At 42.0% G+C, this 22,434-nt stretch overlaps 1 protein-coding gene across 2 annotated transcripts; it reads left to right on the top strand.

Annotated features, from left to right (window-relative positions):
• Positions 1-239: 239 nt before the first annotated feature.
• POGLUT3 (protein O-glucosyltransferase 3) lies at positions 240-22,184 on the top strand. 2 transcript variants are annotated; one of them, XM_082683229.1, is made up of 8 exons: positions 240-371; positions 6,946-7,143; positions 9,713-9,999; positions 12,978-13,194; positions 15,068-15,264; positions 16,507-16,701; positions 17,979-18,083; positions 19,497-22,184. In XM_082683229.1, the coding sequence occupies exons 2-8, from the start codon at positions 7,047-7,049 to the stop codon at positions 19,620-19,622; spliced, it is 1,224 nt and encodes a 407-aa protein (XP_082539355.1). In that variant the 5' UTR covers positions 240-371; positions 6,946-7,046; the 3' UTR covers positions 19,623-22,184. The 2 variants fall into 2 exon arrangements, with proteins under 2 accessions (XP_082539355.1, XP_082539354.1); XM_082683228.1 differs by lacking the exon at positions 240-371 and adding an exon at positions 915-1,173.
• The last annotated feature ends 250 nt before the right edge of the window (positions 22,185-22,434 follow it).

Here is a 22,434-nt window from a genome sequence, read left to right as displayed (position 1 = left end):
TGCAGAGTCCCAGAGTCCATTCTGTACTTTGGGGCCGCCCTGGCTCACCCAGCCTGAGCAGAATGCTTTATTTTCTTTGAACAGATTGGAAGCATAAGCCGGTAAAAGAAGAAAAAATAATTAGCAAATGCAGATCAAGGGGGAGGAGGAGGGAGGCAGACACGGCTGCTTTAGGGCTTTAGGGCTCCTGCCAGCCTCTTCCTGGACCGAACCTCCAGCTTCAGAGGAGTGACCAAGACCAGTCACACCTCGTTAATTCAGGGGACCAGAGCCTCCTGACAGAGGGGGAAGGTCGCCTGCCTGCCAGGCTCAGGGCAAGTCCTCTGTCCACCCTGACTTCTGATACCGCAGTGCCTAACTGCTGCCCTGAGGTTTGTGCCTAAGCTGGTGGGTGCTCCGAAAACACACGGGGGAAAGCAGAATGTAGGGGAGGGAGACTGGGAAGAAGGGAGCGGCGCTCCACGGAGAGGAGCCGATCCGGCTGGTGCCGGCGTGGACGCGAGCTGTCAGAGGGGCCGTGACGGTGGCTCCGCACCACGTGGACCCAGTGAAATTCCTGCCCTGAAGGCACTTCCCGAAGGACACGGACGTTCTTCGCTGCGGGGCCCTTTCGCTCGCCCCACGGCCATCCCCCTCGCGTTCGTGTCCCTTCACAGCGGTTTCCTCCAAACGGCGCACCAGCTCCGGCAGCCGGGGGTGCGGGCCGAGCCCCGCGAGGTCTCGGGGCGGTGGACGCAGGCTCGCGCCCCTGGCCTCACCGAGCGCGCCCCGGGGCCGTGCTCTCCGCCGGGTCCCCGCGGCCCGACGCGCCCTCCGCCGTCCCCCCAGCCGGGCGCCAGGCGCTGGGGCCGAGAGAGCGCGGGGGCGGGCCGGCGGGGCTGCAGCAGCCGCCCCCGGAGCCCGCCCCCCGGGCCGGCCCCTCCCCGCCTCCGCCGCCGCCGCCGCCGAGCCGGACGCCGGGCCCCGCGACCATGCGCCGCCTCCCGCGGGTCGCGCTGCTGCCGCTGCCGCTCGCCCTGCTCGTGGCCGCGGGGGCCCCCGAGGCGCCGGTGAGCGCGCCGCGGAGCCTGGTGTGGGGGCCCGGGCTGCGGGCGGGCGTCGTGCTGCCCGTCCGCTACTTCTACCTGCAGGCCGTGAACTCGCAGGGCCAGAACCTCACTCGCTCGCCCCCAGGTACAGCGCCGAGCCGCCGCCTCCGCGCCCCACACGCACCAACCCCCGCGCGTTCTGTCCCCGCCGCGCCCGCGCCCCTCGGGAGTCCGCCCGCCGCCCGCGTGGCGTCCGTCCCCGAGCGAGCGTCGCCCTGACTCGGCTCTGGCCTCCGCCCCTGCCCCCGCCTCCCGGGACGCACAGCGGGGAGGGCGCCGCGGCCGGAGTCTGTGGAACGATCTCCGCTGGCCCTTCCGCGGCCCAGGGGCGGCGCTGGCGTTCGCGGCGGCCGGGCTGTCCCGGCCCGAGCCCGTCTTCCCGCGCTGTCCCGGCTCGTAGGGAGCGGCCGCCCGCGGAGTCATCGACCCTAGAACGGGCGCCGATTACTGGACTGAGGCCTGGGGTTCGGCACAGCCAGACCCTCCGCCGGGTGCGCGCCGGGGCTGGGGGCTTTGCGTTCTCGGAGGCCCGGGGCAGGCGCGAGGGAAGCCCCGCGGCCCTCGGCGGTTCCCTCCCCAGGGTGGGTCTTGTCCTGGAAGCCCTTGTGTCCGGCGTTCTCCCGCGTCCCCTTCGCACCTCCTTGCGACTCGTCCTGCTGGGTTCAAGTTGTTGCGGGTCGCGATCTGCTCATGTCTGCCTCCTGGACGTCCGGCCAGCGCGCACCCTGTTTTATCGAGAGACCATCAGAATAGCCCAGCGCCTTTTCCACCGCCCGCAAGAAGCCATGACTAAACTTTTTTTCAGGTTTAGAAAGGCTTTCCAGGGCCCTAAGGATCAGAATAAAAAATTCTTAAGCTCAGATTCAAAGTCTTCCACTATGGGGTGTATTTTCTCCTTTATAGTTTTCTTTCTTTCGTAAAATTAATTTTATAATGTTATAATGGGGGGGTGCTTTAGAAAGAAAAGGGAGAACAAAGGAAAAATTAATTTATACAGGAAAAGAGAAAGTGACATGATCCAAAGTGACATGCTGCTAATCTTACTATTAATGAAAGAGCTAGACATTCAAATAAAATTCTATTCCTTAATCAGAAAATATCAGCAAAGTTTTTTTTAAGTGGCAGTACTCAAAGCTGTCAAGAAGGCATGAAGATGCTCTCAGACAGGGACCTTCATCCTCTGCTGGTGGGAGGGCAAAGTCCTAAAACGTTACTGGAAAGCAGTTTTCCAAATGTACCAAGTGTCTTAAATATTTACAAACCTAATGTACAAAAAATAAGTTTCAACAGTGAGAAAATTTGATTAAAAAAAAAAATGTCCTTTGCAAACAATGCCGGTGCTGTTTATTTCTGGTAATCTGATTTCTAGGTATCTGACCTGAGAAAATGATCAGAACATGGTCAAAGATTCCTATGCAAGAAATTCTTGCCACATTGTCATCATTTATTACAACAAATTTAACTAGCCAACTCTGAGGTCATTGCTAAATCAGGTGTGGTACTTTCATGGGATGGCATATTGACAGCCCATTAAAAGTTAACATTTTAGATTCCACTTAATCTAAAGTAGTTAAGTTCATAGAAACAAAGTGGAATGGTGGTTGCCAGGGGCCTATGGAGGAGAGAAATGGGAAATTGTTGAATAGCTGTAGAGTTTCAGGTTTGCAAAGTGAAAAAGGTTTAGAGATTTGTTGCCCGAAAATGTGAATTTATTTAACACTACAGAACTGTACAGTTGAAAATGGTTAAGATGATCACTTTTGTTATATGCTTTAAGTTTTACCTTTAAAGTAATGTTTTAAAATATTTAATAATGCTTAAACTAGGTTATGGATGGACTAAACAGGAAAGAAATTACATAGTTTCACTTTAATTTTATAATAATTTTATAATAAATAGAGGAAACTATACCTCTCATTAGTGTTCTCGGTAGTTCTAACATGAGAATAAAGATTTTTGTCTCACTCTTCTTTTTTCCCAAGAAAATTTCCCCCGACAGTAATCTTACTGTTTTTATGGTCAGGAAAAGAAGTCATAAAAAACAAAAGACTTTCAGCAAATCTTTTCAGACAACCTCAATTTCATACCTTTAGAGTCTCCCTATTTCCTCTTATGCTACTCAATTTTTAGCTTCCATTAAAAGGCTACTCTGTAGTTTTGAAAAGCTCATGCAACCAGGTATTTTACATTTTCTGCCATCATTCACTTGCAAGTCCTAAAGCTTTTCCTTCTCCAAGAACTAAATGGGGGAAAAAAAAAAGGCCATTTTTTTTTCAAGACATAGACCTTCTTACACGGCTTATCAAGATTCCCTTGATAATTATCACTCCCATTTAACAGTGTCACATTTATCTGAGTATCATTATGCTGTGTATCTCCAGGTACCTGGGTTACAAGCATGTGACCTTGAATGGTCTAAAGCAGGGGATCTCAAACTGGAGTCCGAAGACAGAAATTAGACAGTCCGTGACCTTGGATATAGGGGAAAGAAGCCATCTCAACCTTTGTTTTTATTCCCTGCTGACTTAAATGTAGTATTTCCTTCTATTAGGAATGTAAGCAAAACCTACTGATACTGTTATATTGTCAGCATGAGACATCATGCGTGAGAGAGGTGCTCTGTAAGTACCACGGAGAAAAGAAAAGAAGGGACGGAGGGAGGGTGGTTGGAATCCGTCACGATGTCTGGATACAGATAGTCCTTCTCGACTCAGTCCTCCTTTACCTTCATCAGCAGTGATCATCTGCATAAAATAATCGTACTTCCTACTTTTGTAGCACTGCAGCGTTTTAAACTGTGCCCTGTTTAATTTGTCATCCTTGACTGTCTTGTTAAGTAGGAAGCCTGGATATTACACTCTTCACTTTACACCTCAGACACTGAGGCTCAGAGAAGCTAAAATGTTTTGCCTGTGGCCCCACAGCCGTTAAGTGTCAGAGCCAAGAGGAGACACTCATCCTCTTTCCATGTAATGAAACCTCCCGTAATATGGTTGTCGTGCATCAGTTCTCGATAAGTTCCCTGGGCCGTGTGGGGTTGACACTTGTTACAGTTGCAGAGCCTTCATAGTCTTCCTGAACAGCAGGGAAGGCAATGACTCTGGTACCAATGGTGCCAGGGGTTATTCCTCCAACTCTCACTTCTGCAAACCGAAAGGCTAACGTGATACAGCGTGACAAGGTGGCCGCAGCATGGGCTTTGAAGAAGGACTCAAGCTGTGTTCAAATATTGGCTGTTACTTATATGTAGTTGACCTTGAGCAAGTTACGTCACTTCTTGGAGCCTTGGTTTCCTGATCTGTAAAATGGGGGTGACAATGCCTATATTAAACAAATTTTTGTAGGAAACAAATAAGGTAGAAAATGTAAATGAAAATCTCAAGCTCAGGACTGGCCCATAATCACTGCTGAAGTCTTCAAAAGTTCTGATTCTAATGATGCAAGACTTCGATACTGCTAACCTCCTCGATCTAGCTAGTCCCTGCTTTCTCATTCCATTAGCTTTCTCTCCTAAAGAGGTTTGAATTGAAGTAGAAAAATTCAAGTTGAATTGCAAGTCTGTTCCCTTATGTCAGCCTTTGGGGCAAATGAGAATTCACATTCCTTCCGTTTGAAGCATTTTCAAATCACACTCTTCTCAGTTTCTCTTTTATATGGTTAAAATTGCTTATTTCTGTTTCAGTCATCACAATTGTTATTTTGCGTTGATTTTAACATTAATTTCATGCCAACAATGACATAGGCATGAGAGTCCTATAAAAATTACTGGACATTTACAATATGTATTTCCAATGATTCTATTTTAGTTTTTTTTTTTTTTTAGCTTTATACATTTATTTTGAAATGTAGCTCTTAAATGCTCTTTCAGAAACAGAAAATTTTATAACTGGAAGAAACAATACAGATCTAGTCCAGTACTTTGAATTTAAAAATAATGAAGCATTTTGGGGTGCCCGGGTGGCTCAGTGGGTTAACCCTCTGCCTTCGGCTCAGGTCATGGTCTCAGGGTCCTGGGATCGAGCCCCACGTCGGGCTCTCTGCTCAGCAGGGAGACTGCTTCCCCCTCTCTTTCTCTGCCTGCCTCTCTGCCTGCTTGTGATCTCTCTCTGTCAAATAAATGAATAAAATCTTTAAAAAAAAAAATGAAGTGTTTTGGAACTAGTTTTTTTTTTGTAAATCCATTTCATTCCAAAATGATCACAGAATCATTAATATATTTGTCTTATATCTGTTTTTGCTTATTTACAATCACAGGTTTATGGAGAACAGGACTATTTGACGAAGACACTTAACTTTTCTGTACTGGTTCCACTTTAGGGAGAAAATTATAGGTATATCCTCCAGGTCCCCAGGCTCTGCCTTCCTGATTTGCAGTGTGTATATGTGTTTTCTCAAATCAAGTGAGAAATAACACAAAGCAATAACCAATGTATTTCATGTAAGCATTTCAGGTAAATGGCTAATATTTTAAATAATTTTACATTATTACCTTTTTCTTACAACATCCCCTATATTTATTACAATTCATTGATTTTAGCAGATATCTTTCATAATTTTATCACACTTATTTCAAGGATGTCTAAATGTATTCTTTAATAGCAAGTTGTCAGATACTACATTACAATTACAAAATTAAAGAGACCACAAAACACCTCTCCTCACCCACAAGAAAAAAATACAATGCTTGAAGATCAAAAGAGAGTACAAGCTTCATGCACAAGATTTAGAAACTAAGCGTGGGAGAAAGAAACTTTTTTCAGTAATTTAAAAAATATATATTAAATATGCTTAGTTTGATAATATGATAGAAGTGAGATCAAAGACTCCTTCCATCACCACTATTTTTTGCCAGGACTGAATTTCAGAGGATTCACCACTTTTTATAAAATATTTGCCTTTGATATGGTGATGAACTGTAGTTAGGACATCAACTGATCTTTGTTCTCAGAGGTCTTGAGGATTAGATCCACGCTGAGGGCAGCAGATACATCCACTGGATTCTGGAAAGAGGGATGTCACATTTATTCCTGGATCCCAGTGATAGTATTAATCACAACAGTACTTTCTCCAAGCCTCAGTCAGTCAGCTCATATACTACCGAAAGAGAAGGGAGGGTTTACTAAGCAGGTATGGTTTACCCTGGAATTTCCAAAAAACCCACAGAATTTTGGAGTTTGAAAGGGTGTTAGATTCTTCGAGTATAACTTTCGATCCAACCTGAGGAAACAAGCTTAGAGAAGTAAACTCTAGTATTTACAAAGTGTGTGAAATGTGTGTGTGTGTGTGTGTCTGATATTTGGGCACAGTCTAATAACTAGCTATAATCTCTCTCTACTTAGGGAAATAGTCTGAGAAGTATAACTCGAAATTTGGGTTAACCAAAGGGAAATTTCCTCAGCAATGAGGGTTATTAGGGTTATTAGGTATTAGGTATTACGAAGAGAGCTGGTATATATTTTACAGGAGCCTTGGAGCTCTGTCATTCTAAGAGTTTTTGGATTTTTAACTATCTGGGCTGCTTTAAACCTACCCGAAGGCGAAAAGAGCAAAGAGGCAAAAAGGTCCTCTCTTCCTTGCTTTGCTAAAGAACTGATTTTGTTCATTTAGTAAATCTTTACTGAAAGACTAATGAATCAAATGTTGACTCAGACCTTTGGTTTCAAGACACAACCCAGACATGGTTCCTGGTCTCAAGGACCTTCCAAACTAAAATTATTTTGTTATTATTTTGATAGTACGGAGAAAAGTAACTTTGGAGTACAGACACCTATCCAATAATTGGTAAGACAAAATAACCATGAAATAGTAGCTACATACATACATACATATATATATATTTTTTTCTTTTTTCTTTCAGGTCAAACACTATTCAAAGTAGTAATCAAATCTCTTTCACCTAAAGAGTTAGTCCGGATTCACGTCCCCAAACCTTTGGACAGGAATGATGGGACATTTTTGATGCGATATAGGATGTATGAAACTGCCAGTGAAGGGCTGAAGATAGAGGTCCTTTACGGTGATGAGCATGTGGCTCAGTCTCCTTATATTTTGGAAGGTAAGTGCTTATATCACACAATCCAGAGCCAGCCTTATATGTGTAGACCCTATGCCTTTCAAAATGGTTTAGGATGACCTTGAATTCATGTACAACAGTGTGAACATGTATGCATACCTCCTGGAGCTCAACTGTACATATTCTGCACCTGACATGGGGCTTGAACTTGCTACCTCAAGATCAAGAGTCACATGCTGAACTGTCTAAGCCAGCTAGGCACCCCTCCTGGAGCTCAATTTACCTTGGAATTTTGTGGGAAAGAAAACTAAAGAAATTTGAATGATAAACAAGAATATCTTGTGTATTTAACACATCTGGCACTCTCCATTCTTCTATATAGATGTACATTTCTGTCTAGTACCATTTGCCTTCTGCTCAAGGCTTTCCATCATCATTTCTTCTAGTGCGAGAATACTGGTGATGAGTTCTCCCAGCTTTTGAGTATCTGAAAGAGTCTGCATTTTGCTTTCATTTTTTAAAGACATTTTTACTAAATACAGAATTGTAGATTAACAGGATTGGTTTTATCTCCTTTTAGTACTTTAAAGATGTTGTTCTACTGTCCTCCTACTTGCATTGTTTCCAACAGTATATCTGCTGATCTCCAAAACTTTGTTCCTCTGTCCTGCTAAAGGTTTTCTCTCCAAGTCAGTTTGAACAATCAGATTGTACATACTCTGATGTAGTTGCCTTCATGTTTCTTGTGCTCGGGTTTGTGGAGCTTCCTAGATCTTTGGGATTATAGTTTTCATTAAATCCAGAAAAATTTTGGCCATTATATCATCAATATTTTTTTTCTGTTCTACTCTAGAGTTCCTCTCACAATTCCAGTGACCCCTATATCAGGCTTGAGATTAGCCCACAGCTCACTGATGCTCTTTTCATTTTTAAAATTCTTTTTTTTCCTCCACTTCATTTTGTGTATTTTCTATCATTAAGTTCCTTCTGCATTGTCCACTTTGTCATTAATTGTATCCAGTGTATGTTTCATCTCTTTTTTCTTTCTCATCTTGAGCTTTTTTTTCTGGAATGTAGTTAAGTTACTTGGAAATAATTTGAAACTTTCAAATTTTGCTTTTACAATTCATTAGGTAAGACCCGAACCATGTTTAGTCTGGGGCTAGTTATTCCCCACCACTCAGGCCTCCTCTACCCTGAGTCCCAGGAATTAGGATGCTTCCCAGTCTGCCTGGTATGAACAGGTACTATTCCCAACCCTGTATGACCAGTGGGTAGTGTTGCCTTCAGTCTTTCTGGATGTTTCTTTCCTTGCCTTAGATAGTTTCCTCCCTTATATTGCCTCTTCAGAAACCCTAAATACTTGAGGGGGAACCTTTTACAGATCTCTGGAGTTTTCTATCTGTGTAGTTCTCTCCTTTCAGGGAATGTGTCCTGCAAGTGTCAGCTTACTTGTTCTCCCTGGACACCCGGCTCTATCCCCTCAATTCAGTGAGTTTTCTGGGCTCTGGCTACATTTCTCCCCCTGTCTCCATAACCTGGAAACTCCCTAAGGCAGTAAGATTATGAACTATAAGGATCACCTCATCTGTTTCCCATCTCTCAGACTCAGTGTCTTTCACTGCCTCATGTCCGGTGGCTCAAAATCTGTTTCGTATATTTTGTCTCTTTTTTTGGTAGTTTCAAGTAGAAGGGTAAATTGGTCCATTATTACTCATCTTGGTCTAATAGAAATCCTCAAGAAACATAAATAATTTCTTTGAAGTTTTTATATTTATAAAATTGCATTAATCTTTATATTTTTATATTAAGTTAAATACATCTTGAAGTAAGATATAAAATTGGTGGGGCACCTGGGTGGCTCAGTGGGTTAAAGCCTCTGCCTTCGGCTCAGTCATGATCCCAGGGTCCTGGGATTGAGCCCCACATCGGGCTCTCTGCTCAGCAAGGAGCCTGCTTCCTCCTCTCTCTGACTGCCTCTCTGCCTACTTGTGATCTCTGTAAAATAAATAAATAAAATCTTAAAAAAAAGATATAAAATTGGTATAAATCCCTTCTAAAATGAGTCCTCAAAGAAGTTTTATACTTATAGCTGCATACATTAAAATTACATGGCCAGATACCCCTGGGTTACATATTTCTTCTTTGAGATGAGCTGATGGAGGTGATTTTAGAGATTCAAGGGAGGAGGCCTCCATCTTGTCTACAAAAAATCATCACCTACTCTGTAATAATGCCTGAAAAGTAATACATTCTCTTTTTCCTTGTGAAAAGGTAAGTTGTTTTATGTCCACCAGGTATTTATGACTCACTGACTTTATCAGCTTGTTGGCTGAGAGTGGGTTATATCCGTATACGGTACTGATATACGAGATACGTATACGAGAGCATATGGTATACTAGAAGAACGATCAGGGGATGCAAAGTAGAAGCACAGGACTCTGACACAAGTACTTTCACCATGGATTTGTTTAGGGCAGATTATTCCCATCTGGAGAACCTCAGACCTCACCAAGAAGTCATCCCATGTTCCTATCGGGGCAGAAACAACCCTCTGTGCAGAGGGGTTTGTTAATGGAGCATGGCATTACATGTGTTTTATCTTCCCTAGGACCAGTGTACCACGAGTACTGTGAGTGTCCAGAAGGGGATCCTCAGGCCTGGCAGAAAACTCTTTCTTGTCCAACCAAGGAACCACAGATTACAAAGGATTTTGCTTCCTTCCCCAGCATCAATCTCCAGCAGATGCTGAATGAAGTTCCAAAAAGGTTTGGGGATGAGAGGGGTGCCATTGTTCACTACACGATTCTCAATAACCGCATCTACCGGAGATCTTTAGGGAAGTACACAGACTTCAAAATGTTCTCGGATGAGATTTTGCTGTCACTGGCAAGAAAGGTACGGGAATGAATTCATTGCTTCCGAAAAAAATAAAAAGTTGACCCTTAAACCACACGGGTTTGAACTGCATGAGTGTACTTAGACATGAACATTTTTTTATAAATACATGACAGTACCATAAATAAAACTCTTCCTTATGATTTTCTTTTTTTTTTTTTAATTTATTTTTTATTTTCAGCATAACAGTATTCATTATTTTTCACCCCACCCAGTGCTCCATGCAATTCGTGCCCTTTATAATACCCACCACCTAGTACCCCAAACTCCCACCCCCACCCTTTCAAAATCCTCAGATTGTTTTTCAGAGTCCATAGTCTCTCATGGTTCACCTCCCCTTCCAATTTCCCCCAACTCCCTTCTCCTCTCTAACTCCCCATGTCCTCCATGCTATTTGTTATGCTCCACAAATAAGTGAAACCATATGATAATTGACTCTCTCTGCTTGACTTATTTCACTCAGCATAATAATCTCTTCCTTATGATTTTCTGAATGAGCAGTTTCTTTTCTCTAGCTGATTATCTTGTGAGAACACAGTATATAATACACATAACATAAAAGATGTGTTAATCAACTCTTATGTTATTGGTAAGGCTTCTAGTCAATAGTAGGCCACTAGTTGTAAAGTTTTGGGGGAGTCAAGATTTATATACAAATTTTAGACTATGCGGTGTCAGCACCTCTAACCCCTGCATTGTTCAAGGGTGAGCTGGAGTTTACTTATTTCGTTGTAACTTTGGGATTCTTAGAGCAACAATGTCAAAGGATGGAAATGGATTCCAGACTTGGACATGTGCATCTAATGTGTCCACCACGTGAGTGTTCATAAATTCTCCCCCCTTTATGGATCCCTCTTTCCTTGAATTAAGTGGCTTGAGGCCCCACCTGAGGCAAGTAGTTTCCTACGGAGCACTCCCAAGGTTCCTGTGGACTCCCAGACATGTTGAGCCTCGAGGTCACTTTTTTTGAGACTTTTTAATGAGCTGACAAACGAGAGTAGATAAGCAACAGCGTGAATCGTCATGTCCCCTGCCCTTCCTTCTTGTTCTAGGTTCTTTGCCCAGTGGCTGGGAAGAAATCCAAGATAAATGAGACTCATCTCTGGACTTAGAGTGGCCTACGCTAGTGGGACTTGTTTTTGTCATTTGGAAGTTAGAGTAGGATGTGAAACAAAATAGTGGCACCTCAGCATGATAGGCCTATAAGAAGAGCCAATCTCCGGGGTGAAACTGCCTGAGGAGAGTGAGCCATTAAGGAGGTGACATTCGGTCTGGGTTCAAAGGACAAGAAAGGAGACTGCCAAGTGAATAAGTAGGAGAAGAATATTCCAAGTGAGAAGGGAATGACCTATGAGAGTGGGTGGCACTTTCAGAGAGTAGCCTAAAGCTTATTGGGCCACGCTCAGGTGGAGCAAGATAACACGGCCTGGCTTTCTGGCCCCAGAGTTTAGACCTTGTCCTGCAGGCTTTAGGGTTCTGTTGACCTTGATGGTAACATTGATTTCGGTTTTAAGAATTTTGACAGAAGGTGAAATCAGATCAGATTGAAGAGAGCCTAGTATCAGAACACCTAGTGAGCAAGCTACTGCAAGAGTCCAGGCAAGAGATGAGAAGGGCCTCACATAAGGCATTGGCCATGGAGATGGACATAAGTGACAGAGTCCAGAAACAAAGGTAGATGTGATGCAGAGTTTTGAGAGTGGAGGAAAACAAGGGCTTGGATCTAACCTTGTCAGTTCTCAGGCAGCTGGCAGGGAGAGTTCTTGAAGTCACTTTCTTTCCATACTATGTCCACTTCTATAATACTAAGGAATTTTGATACTTTAAAAAAAATTTATTAAGTAATCTCTATGCCCAACATAGGGCTCAAAACCATATCAAGAGTTGGATGCTCCAACATCAAGAGTTGGACACTCCAACAACTGAGCCAGCTGGGCACCCCAATACTAAGCAATTTTTTCAAAAGATTTTATTTATTTGACAGAGAGAGATTTCCCTTATGTGTGGAGTTGGTTTTATTTGTTGTTGATTCTCCAGTTCTTTAATGTGTAGAGACAGCTGGTGTATTCTGGATTATTCAATTTTTTTGAGGGAGGCTTGGATGGCTATGTATTTCCCCCTTAGGACAGCCTTTGCCGTATCCCATAGGTTTTTGACCGAAGTGTCTTCATTCTCACTGGTTTCCATGAATTGTTTCAGTTCTTCTTTGATCTCCTGGTTGGTCCAAGCATTCTTAAGCAAGGTGGTCTTTAGCTTCCAGGTGTTTGAGTTCCTTCTGAACTTTTCCTTGTGATTGAGCTCCAGTTTCAAAGCATTGTGATCTGAGAATATGCAGGGAATAATCTCAGTCTTTTGGTATCGGTTGAGTCCTGATTTGTGACCCAGTATGTGGTCTATTCTGAAGAAGGTTCCATGTGTACTTGAGAAGAATGAGTATTCTGTTGTTTTAGGGTGGAATGTTCTGTATATATCTATGAGGTCCATCTGGTCCAATGTGTCATTCTATACTCTTGTTTCTTTATTGATTTTCTGCTTCGATGATCTGTCTATTTCTGAGAGAGGTATGTTAAGATCTCCTATATTTGACAGAGAGAGAGAGAGAAAACAAGCAGGGGGAGGGGCAGAGAGAGTGGGAGACAGGGAGCCCAATTTGGGGCTCAGTCCTAGCACCCCGGGATCATGACCCAAGCTGATGGCAGACACTTAACCGACAGGCAGCCAGGAGCCCCGGTACTAAGCAGTTTTAAATGCCACCTCTGAACAGCGGGAGCTTACTCCTGGTTAAATGAATTTGCCATGAACCATCCTCACCCACGATTTTCTGCTACTGCTGGTGACTGAGAGGTATTCTTCTCTATTCTGCTGTTTTCACATGTTCACTTTTATTGGGCATGTTTTAAGAAGCCAAAGAACGCAAGCATTTAGTATCTAAAACTTAGGTCTTCCCGGCACTGATGTTTCTTCTTTTGTTTATTTAGGTCCTTCTCCCCGATTTAGAATTTTATATTAATCTTGGAGATTGGCCTCTGGAGCATCGGCAAGTCAATGAAATCCCGGGCCCTTTGCCTATCATTTCATGGTGCGGCTCCCTGGATTCACGGGACATTATCCTTCCAACGTATGACATCACCCACTCCACGCTCGAAGCAATGAGGGGTGTCACCAATGATCTCCTCTCTATTCAGGGAAATACAGGTAAAGTAAACTTTATTCTTGAGGGAAAAACAGAGGCAAGAAAGGAATGTTCAGTCAGAGAGAATAAAGGTATATATCTAAATGACCATTGTTCTTATTTTCTAACAAAGAAGAAAGAGCAGTGTAGGATTCTTCTAATCCAAAAATTAGATATGTGGCTTGGGCTGGTAATGACCAAACCTACTGTAACTGAGTCTCCTCTGAGCTGGTCACTTGTAAATACCATTTGGAAATATGTATTTGGTAGGATTGTCACTTAATAGTGACTCCAATGCCGTTATATTGCTGGGTGAAGGGAGCATTTTGAAAAATATAAAATGGTATGCAGCCGTGAGAGAATTGTGGTAACAGTATAATTAGGGTATTACTACCTCCAGCGCCTAGGGAGGAATTTTCCCCTCTCCTCTTTCTGCCTTGCTTGATCCTTCAAAATCGAATTCCTTCCTTCTCCCCTTTGACGGCCTAACACTTAGTGCACAACACACTCTTGAACTAAACCAGACTCCCTGAGTAGAATAAACCCTGCCTCTCTTCACAGTCTCTGTTGCCATTTGTGATTTGGTAGACTCGTTTAGTAGGTAACACCGGAGACTCTTCGTAAACTACTTAAAGATAACATGAAATGAAACTGACTTTTTATTTGGGAACAGTGAATTCTGAGAAGCGTGTTGAATATTAGAGACAGTGACCACCCCCCTCCAGTTTCTGTTTTATGATTTATCCCTTCAAATAGTAATAGGTGTTAACTAATAATCTCTCTTTAGAGTAATAGAAATAGACTTAAATTAATTCTCCTAGAATACTTCCCTCCCAGGAAAGAAATTCACACGCACACACACACACACACACACAGTTGGGCTATATATGTGTTTTCATTTCACAACTTAATAGACAAAGTCTAATAAAGCAGAAACAATGTGCTCAAAATTCTGAACAACCAGGGATTGAAGATGTGGATGTTACTTAGTTCCATAGTTTGTTCCGGTCACCTAGTAGAAGAACAAATCTGAGCTTATTTTTTTTTTTTTTTAAGATTTTACTTATTTATTTGACAGAGAGAAATCACAAGCAGATGGAGAGGCAGGCAGAGAGAGAGAGAGAGGGAAGCAGGCTCCCTGCTGAGCAGAGAGCCCGACGCGGGACTCGATCCCAGGACCCCGAGATCATGACCTGAGCCGAAAGCAGCGGCTCAACCCACTGAGCCACCCAGGTGCCCCACTGAGCTTATTTTTTATTGTGAAGCATGAAGCATGGAAGCGCTTTGGGAGTGGGCCAAGTCACTGAATGTCTTTTGCTTTGAGCTTGACCCACTGTTATTTTGGGTATCTCCTAATGTCATACAGCAGACTGTCCAATATTTGAGTGAGCTCTCACGGGTAGAAATTAAGGACATCTGGTGGCTCAGTTGGTTAAGCATCTGCCTTCAGCTCGGTCATGATCTCAGGGTCTTGGGATCGAGCCCTGCATTAGGCTCCCTGCTCAGCATGGAGTCTTCTTATCCCTCTCCCTCTGCCTGCTGCTTACCCTTCTTGTGCTTTCTCTTTCTCTGTAAAAATAAATAAATAAATAAAGTTTATATAAAAGTAAATAAAATCTAAAAAAAAAATAGGTGAAATTGGAGCATGCTTTTCTGGGATACAGCACATAAAAGGACTGTTTTTAAAAGTCTGAACTGGAAAATATGTCAGGCAAGTTACTTGATCCCATATTTTTTTTTTTTTGGAAGTAGCATCCTATTTTAGAAGGTGAGTTGATGATCAAAGAGCATTAATAGCTTAAATGACCATGGTAGATTACAGATGATGATGCTTACTGTTTTTTTAAAATGTCAGATTCATATCACATTTTTTTTTTAATGGCTTCAAACTTCTAGGGCCTTCCTGGATCAACAAAACCGAGAAAGCTTTCTTCAGAGGTAGAGATAGCCGAGAAGAGAGGCTCCAGTTGGTACAGCTCTCCAAGGAAAATCCAGAGCTCCTAGATGCAGGAATTACAGGATATTTCTTTTTCCAAGAGAAAGAAAAGGAGCTTGGAAAAGCTAAATTGACAGGTTTCTTTGATTTCTTTAAGGTATGCATTTATGTCTTCCTATACGGGTAGGAAGTGATAAACTCGTGATAACTCTACAGAATCACTGGGTGGGCCCGTTTCTCCAGTCTTGTGAGCTGGAGCACACTTTCTTACTTTCTCCCTTCCAAGCTTGGGGAATTACAAAACTCATTGTAATTTCCTTTTTGTTTTTGTGAATTCTGTCTACCAAAAGGCCAGAACGATATTTAATACTCAAAATATAGTGCAGGGATTAACCAGGGGGGCTGGGGGCATTTTTCTCTTTTTTGTATTTGTTTTCATAAACTGGGAATATAAATACCTTTTACATGAAGTGATCTTAAAGGCCTTTTGTAAACAGAAAGAGTGTAAATTCCATAGAAGTAAAATTGGAGCTGGAATTGGGGTTCACATCCTGTTTGTGGTCCTTCCTCTGTCACTGACTGTGGAACCGTATCTCTTTGCACCCCTAAACATGCAGGATGCCTGCCTTGTTCCTCGAATATTGTCGTGAGGATAGGGATGTGAACAATGTAACAAAATCTGACTGGTTTGAAAACTCTTTGCTACCAATTACTTGAGAAAAAAATGAGTGACCAAACCTGCAAGTATTTCCTGTTCGTTTCAGCGTGGTTATAATGAAAAGAACATTTGATTTGACAATTATTAGAAAATGGAGGTTTATAAATTTATAATATATATATTATATATATGTAATGTATAATATATATAAATATAAATTTATAATTTATAATAGAGGTTTATAAATTTCTATGAACACACGATTTTCTCATTTGCAAAACAGAAAAGAGGAAAGAGCTTATGGTAATACTTGCTTCACATGGCTATGATCGAGTGAGGTTTAATTCCCATGAAAAGTGATTTTGAAATGTAAAGCAAGGCTTATTAACCCAGCATATGGGCAAACAGGGTACATCTTGTGTTGCTAGCATCACACGAATCCCTAAATGTCTCCAGGTTTCTGCCTCGTCAACTCTAGAAGTGAACCCTGGATCCTGGGTTAGAGCCCTGTTTCAGGCTCTCTGCTCAGTGGGGAGCCTGCTTCCCCCTCTCTGCCTACTTGTGATCTCTCTCTCTCTGTCAAATAAATAAATAAAATCTTTAAAAAAAAAACACTTTTAAACACTGAGGTTGGAATGTGGAAAATAATTTCTTTATATTTAGTATTATAGCATTGATGACAAGCAGAAGTGAAGCAAATAGCTATTTTTCTCTTTGTTTATGTTTGTTTTAATCTTTTAGTACAAGTATCAAGTGAATGTGGATGGGACCGTGGCGGCTTACAGATATCCATACCTCATGTTGGGTGACAGCTTGGTTTTGAAGCAGGACTCGATGTATTATGAACATTTCTATATGGCACTAACGCCTTGGAAACATTATGTTCCAATTAAAAGAAATCTTAGTGATTTACTAGAGAAAGTTAAGTGGGCCAAGGTACGTTTTCTGCAATTTTAATTTCTTGAGGCAATAACAGACTTACCAGGGTTATTTACATGCGTTCCATCATGACCAAATTTGACTTGACACAATTTAGCAAAAGTAATGTTATTTTCTGAAATTTTTGTTCCCGTGAAATATCTAAAGAATCAACATCAGAGTTATTTTAATACCCTTTAGCCAACATTTTGGAGGATTTTTAGAAGATTTGAAGTCTAGTGTTATGTAGAATATGAGTTTTTCTGAAGGAATCAAGATTCATGTATATGTGCACAAGCAAAAACACACTAAATATAAGTGACAGATTGGAAATCCCAGGACTAGAGTGCTTGATGCACAAGAAGACATTGAAGGTAATTGTGATACCCTTTTCTTTTCCAGTCAGGAAAAAGGTACAATGAATACAAGGTATACACAACATCCCAAGAATCACAGATTTCGCATAAAATAAGAATTTTTTTTTAAAGAAACAGATGACAAAGCTGTCATGTTTTATTATGAAACAATAAAAATTCACCCTTCTGTTGGTAGGACTTAATTCTGTTTCTAAGTTTCTGAGAAGCAATATTCAGGTATGCAAATAGCTGGGTGCCTGAGGCAGAATCATTCTCGTGACCCTTTATAAAGAGTCAGGATTGCTTGCCAGTGGCTTTTTTAATGGGCAATGTGCTAGAATATCAGCTGTTTTCAAAAAGTATATTAGGAACACTGACCGTTCCTGATACTGAAGGAAAACCTGTGGGTTCTAATGACTGAATTTATGAATATAGCAACAAGACAGGCCTTCATAGGTACTGTTTAATGACAACTTCTGGGCTCTGACTTAAAATGAAGTTTTTAAGAGACGTTATAACATCTCGGGTTTCATTCTATTCCAGATTGTATTTTAATATCAAGCAGAGAGGCTATGGGATTGGAGGGGATGGGGATGAGCCCTAAATTTCTTGGGTAGCCAGGATAGTATGAGGGGTAGTCACAAGAGAGAAGACTGCATGTCTGGTGTGCATATGGCAGCGGGGGGGGGGGGGTCCTGTGGACCAGGGTCGGAACATGTGTGACCACTTAGGTGTAACACGGGAGCTAGAAACGTCAATTTCTTGTCGATTTCTCAGAGCCTCGCTCTGAAGTTGTTTTCCTCGTGTCCCCGTCCCCGTGCTGGTCACATTCAACCCGACCTCTGTCCTGCTTCATACTCCACGGTAGCCTTCTTTGGGGGTGGGGAGGTTCACAGGAGTAGTTTTCTTTTATTGTGTGTGTGCGTTTAACCCTTTCAGGAAAATGATGGAGAAGCCAGGAAGATTGCAAAAGAAGGGCAGCTGGCCGCGAGGGAGCTGCTGCAGCCACACCGGCTCTTCTGCTACTATTACGGAGTACTCCAGGTTCGTCCCCATGGCCCGGCCTGCGGTTCAGGTGTCCTTGCAGCCATACTGGGCCTGAGGACCGCACATCCTGAAAGGGTTCAGAGCATCAGCCGGTGGATCTCTGGGGAAGCTGAGTACCAGCCCAGCCCGAGGAAAGATGGGAATAGTGTACTAAGGCCTTTTGTGGTTCTTCATATTCATAGCTCCCCTCACTACTTTGAAAAACAATGCTTAGCGCCCTTATGAATATAGATTAAAAGCGCCTCTTAGCTGGGCATTAGCTATCTTTAATTAGATGCCCTATGGAATTTCTAGTTTAGGTATTTTCTGAACCTCAGAAAAGATCTTTCCTTAGCTAGAAAATAAGGGCGTTGGACTAGAAATCATGAACATCTCTCTGCTCACTCAAAAAGCCTGCCTCTTGGTCTTCTTACTCCTTGAGATTCATGCTTTTGCTATCACAGTATAGGATGGACAGCAAGTATTTAGCTTGTTGTAGAAAAAAAAATGAAATGTATTTATAATGGTTGTAACACCTCAGGCCTAATTACTGAAGTACAAATGTTTATTGGGAATCTAAGAATTGGTGATGTTCTAGCCAGGAAGAAAAGAAAAAAACAAAGGATGTTTTTGCTTTTAACCTAAACTTATTTTTCTGTGGACAGGAAAAAAAAGAGGCACATTTCTTCAGATGTCTGTGGATATCACTCTCTTATAGAAAAATTAAAATGATAAATTATACCATTTACTAAAAGCAGCCTTTCCCTTGAATGAGTTGTATACCCTCTGCTAGTCTGTCTATAATATTAATAGTAGGAGTTTCTCCCTCTAAAATGTTCATTAGGTTCCTGTGCTCATGTCACTTACTTTGTTGGGTTTGGCCCAGCACCAGGAATCTATAGCTAAATGTATATGGAACCACTGAATCAAAAGTCTAATTTATAGGAATGTTTCAGTCCGTGGTTAAAGTTAGAGGACATTACACAGGTCTGTCACCATTGACAAAATGTGTGTGACTATGAGGGTGAAGGGAGGAGTGTGTGAGACCGTCAGCTTTATTTTGAGATGCTTATCATCTCTTGGTTGATTTGAATGTTCAACAAATGTAATTACTCATTAATGAGGGGAGGATAAATGCCAAGAGGTGCAGCTATTTCAAGTAGGGACCCTTGGCTTGACATCCCTTTCCTGGAGGCTTCCTATGAACACCTCAGACTGTGGATTGGGGTTCCGTGTTAGGTTTCAAAATACCGCACTTAGTGCCTGGACCCCTGAAGTTCAAATGCAGCTTCAGGACCCAATAAACCAGACCTTTAGTTTTCATCTCAAGGTAGACAGCAGCTAGGAACACTGGCGTTGGGTGGGGTAGGGAGAATCCAGTGGAATGAAGTGTGGACTCATCTTTCAGTTGCCTTCCAACATGCATTTCAGAAATACGCGGAGCGCCAGTCCAGCAAACCCAAAATACGTGATGGGATGGAGCTCGTTCCTCAGTCAGATGATAACGCGTCCCCGTGCCAGTGCCTCCGGGAAAGACCTTCCAGAGAAGAGCTTTAAGTCAGCTCCCATCGACAGTCCTGCAAGTGCCAGCGACAGGTTGAAGGCAAGCCTTCAGACAGAGGCCGGGCTGCGGTGAATGCAGTCGAGGAGACTCAACGTGGACAGGCAGAGCAAAATGAGAGCAAGTGTTACAGGTCTCTTTGAATATAATTTTCTGTTGTGTAAAAACCTCCATCATCAACATCACAGTTTCTCGAATCAGAAAACTTGCGGGTCACTGTGGACAGAGAGGCTTTGCCAGAATAGAAATCATTCCCTGTGAAATGATTTCCACCATATTTCCTAGTTTGTTCACTTTTCCCTCTCCCTCTTCCAACTATGAAGAAAAAATGTTGGTGCAGGTTTCTCCCCTCTTATTGAGTAATTTCTCCTCCTACAAGCTGCTTTGGACATTCCGTAATAACAAACCTCCTCTTGGAAGGTCTGATAAGGATAATTAAGGAAGAAGAGCATGGCTCCCTTGTTGAAGGCAGCTGGGAGACTGTGGAGGCCACATTTTTAAAAACTCACTCATATGTTTTTAGCTAAGTTTTATCAAGGCCTGAGACAAAATTAAGGAGAAATTATGCCATAAACTAGAAATTCCCGATCTATCAGGGTAGCACACCCATCGAGGACAACACAATTATTAGTAGATGAGAACATTCTGCGGGTACTACCCATTATCTATGTTGAATAGATGGAAGATAACAAGAGTCAGGTGGAGATCTCTACTACTTTGTTGAATCCTTAAAAGGGACACTTGAAAACAGGTGCCAGAAGCAGTAGGAAGCCTGGTACCTTCGGAATTCACCAGTAAGTGGATAAGAAAGGCAAGCATCCTAACTGCACCCCTCCTCTGTTTCAGTGCATTGCTGCAAGAAAAACTTTAGAAATTTCCTTTGCTTTTTTTGGACAGGGTCAATACTTAAGACTTATAACCCAGAAATCCATTACACACTCCTTGTAAAACCACTAATCCAAGATCCACTCCACTAAGGAGCACACTCCCAAAGCAAGAGTTAGCTACACTCCCAGTCTAAAAATATTTACTCCCCTAATTGAAATATTTACTTAATCTGAAAAACAGTGTAACCACTTTATAGTTGTCATATCCTTTTATGAGGTCAAGAAGAACACAGAATTGCATAACTAGACGAGAGCATAGAACAGTATCATCAAAACCAAGTATTCAAGGGAAACACCCACCAACTGTTCAAAAGTACAAGGTCACGAGTACAAAATAAAGGGCAGCTGTCCTAAGACCATATGCTAACGAAGCCATGTCCTGCATTTATTGTACATGGAGTTTGGGGCTTGTCAAAACAAATGACTGAAAGAAAATTTGCCCTCCTGCCCACCAAACCAGGTTCTTCCTTGTGGCTGATGGCATCTTGCTAGAAACATCTTAAATTTTTAAAATGCCCATCACCTGCTGCCAAACAAGCCTGATAGTTTAAAGTGAACTGAGCTACACCACATAGTTCTGAGCATGGAACAGGAAAAGGACGGTTTTAAGAAATAAAGTGGAGTCCTCAAAAAATTCCACAGGGGGGCGCCTGGGTGGCTCAGTGGGTTAAGCCGCTGCCTTCGGCTCAGGTCATGATCTCAGAGTCCTGGGATCGAGTCCTGCATCGGGCTCTCTGCTCAGCGGAGAGCCTGCTTCCCTCTCTCTCTCTGCCTGCCTCTCCATCTACTTGTGATTTCTCTCTGTCAAATAAATAAATAAAATCTTAAAAAAAAAATTCCACAGGGAGTGAGCAGTCAATCTAGATAATTTTCCATCTGCCCAGCTCAGACATAATCTTTAAAAAAAATTAGTTTTACATGGCTTTCTGGTTTGTTCACACAAATAACTTAATAAAATTGTTTAGCTAAAACCCTGATTTTTTCCCCCTTTGGACTCACACAGTATCTACATATTCCATTAGTCGCTTTTAATACTTCACTTGTCCTTTAAAAAATCTGACTTTTAAAAGGAAGAGAGGGGTGTAAAGATATGCAGGTAAATACAATAAGTGCTTTTCTCTAAATAAGCTGCCAGCATGTTCATTGCTGTATTGCTTTTATTAGTAAAATATTGGAAGCACCTTATATAGTTTTCATGAGGGAACTAGCTAAATAGTTATTGATATATAAAGGACTGCAGTACAACTATTTTTTTTTAAAGTAGCTCTATATGTACTGTCATGAAAGATTTCCATTACAGTATTCAGTGAAAAAATTAAGTTACAGAACAACATGTATAATGTGAAACCATGAAGGTAAAAAACAAAAATATATTTGTGTGCTTGAAAGTTTGGAAGGATTTTAACAATATCTGAGAAAGAGATGGATAGAAGGGAATTACTTTTTGCTGTATACCTGTCTATGATATTTGTTTTTACTACAAGTAAGAATCAGATTGTAAAATAAAGAAAAATGTAAACCTAGGAAAAGACTCTAAGTGCACAAAAGATATACATAAGAAAATGGATATTTATATTTTCCAGTATGCTTTTTTAAATCTACTCTCTAGAATTTTATATCATGGGACATATTATATATACTTTTAAAATAAAGTAAATTTTCTAAATAAAATTTTGAGAAAGATAATTTCTGTTTTTAAGAAAGACTGTAACTACCAGGGGACCTGGATGGCTCAGTGGATTGAGTCTCAACTCTTGGTTTCAGCTTAGGTCATTGAGCTCAGGATCCTGAAATTGAGCCCCAAGTGGGCTCCATGCTTAGTGGGGAGCCTTGAGATTTTCTCTCTCCCTCTGCCCCTCCCCCTGCTTGCACTGGTGCTCTTTCTTTCTCTCTCTCAAATAAATAAACAATAAATCTTTAA

This window comes from Mustela nivalis (genome assembly GCF_964662115.1).
Source record: "Mustela nivalis genome assembly, chromosome: 9".
NCBI classification, from domain to species: Eukaryota; Metazoa; Chordata; class Mammalia; order Carnivora; family Mustelidae; genus Mustela; species Mustela nivalis.
Note: the sequence above shows the minus strand (reverse complement) of the source record. Positions and strands in the feature narration are given on the sequence as shown.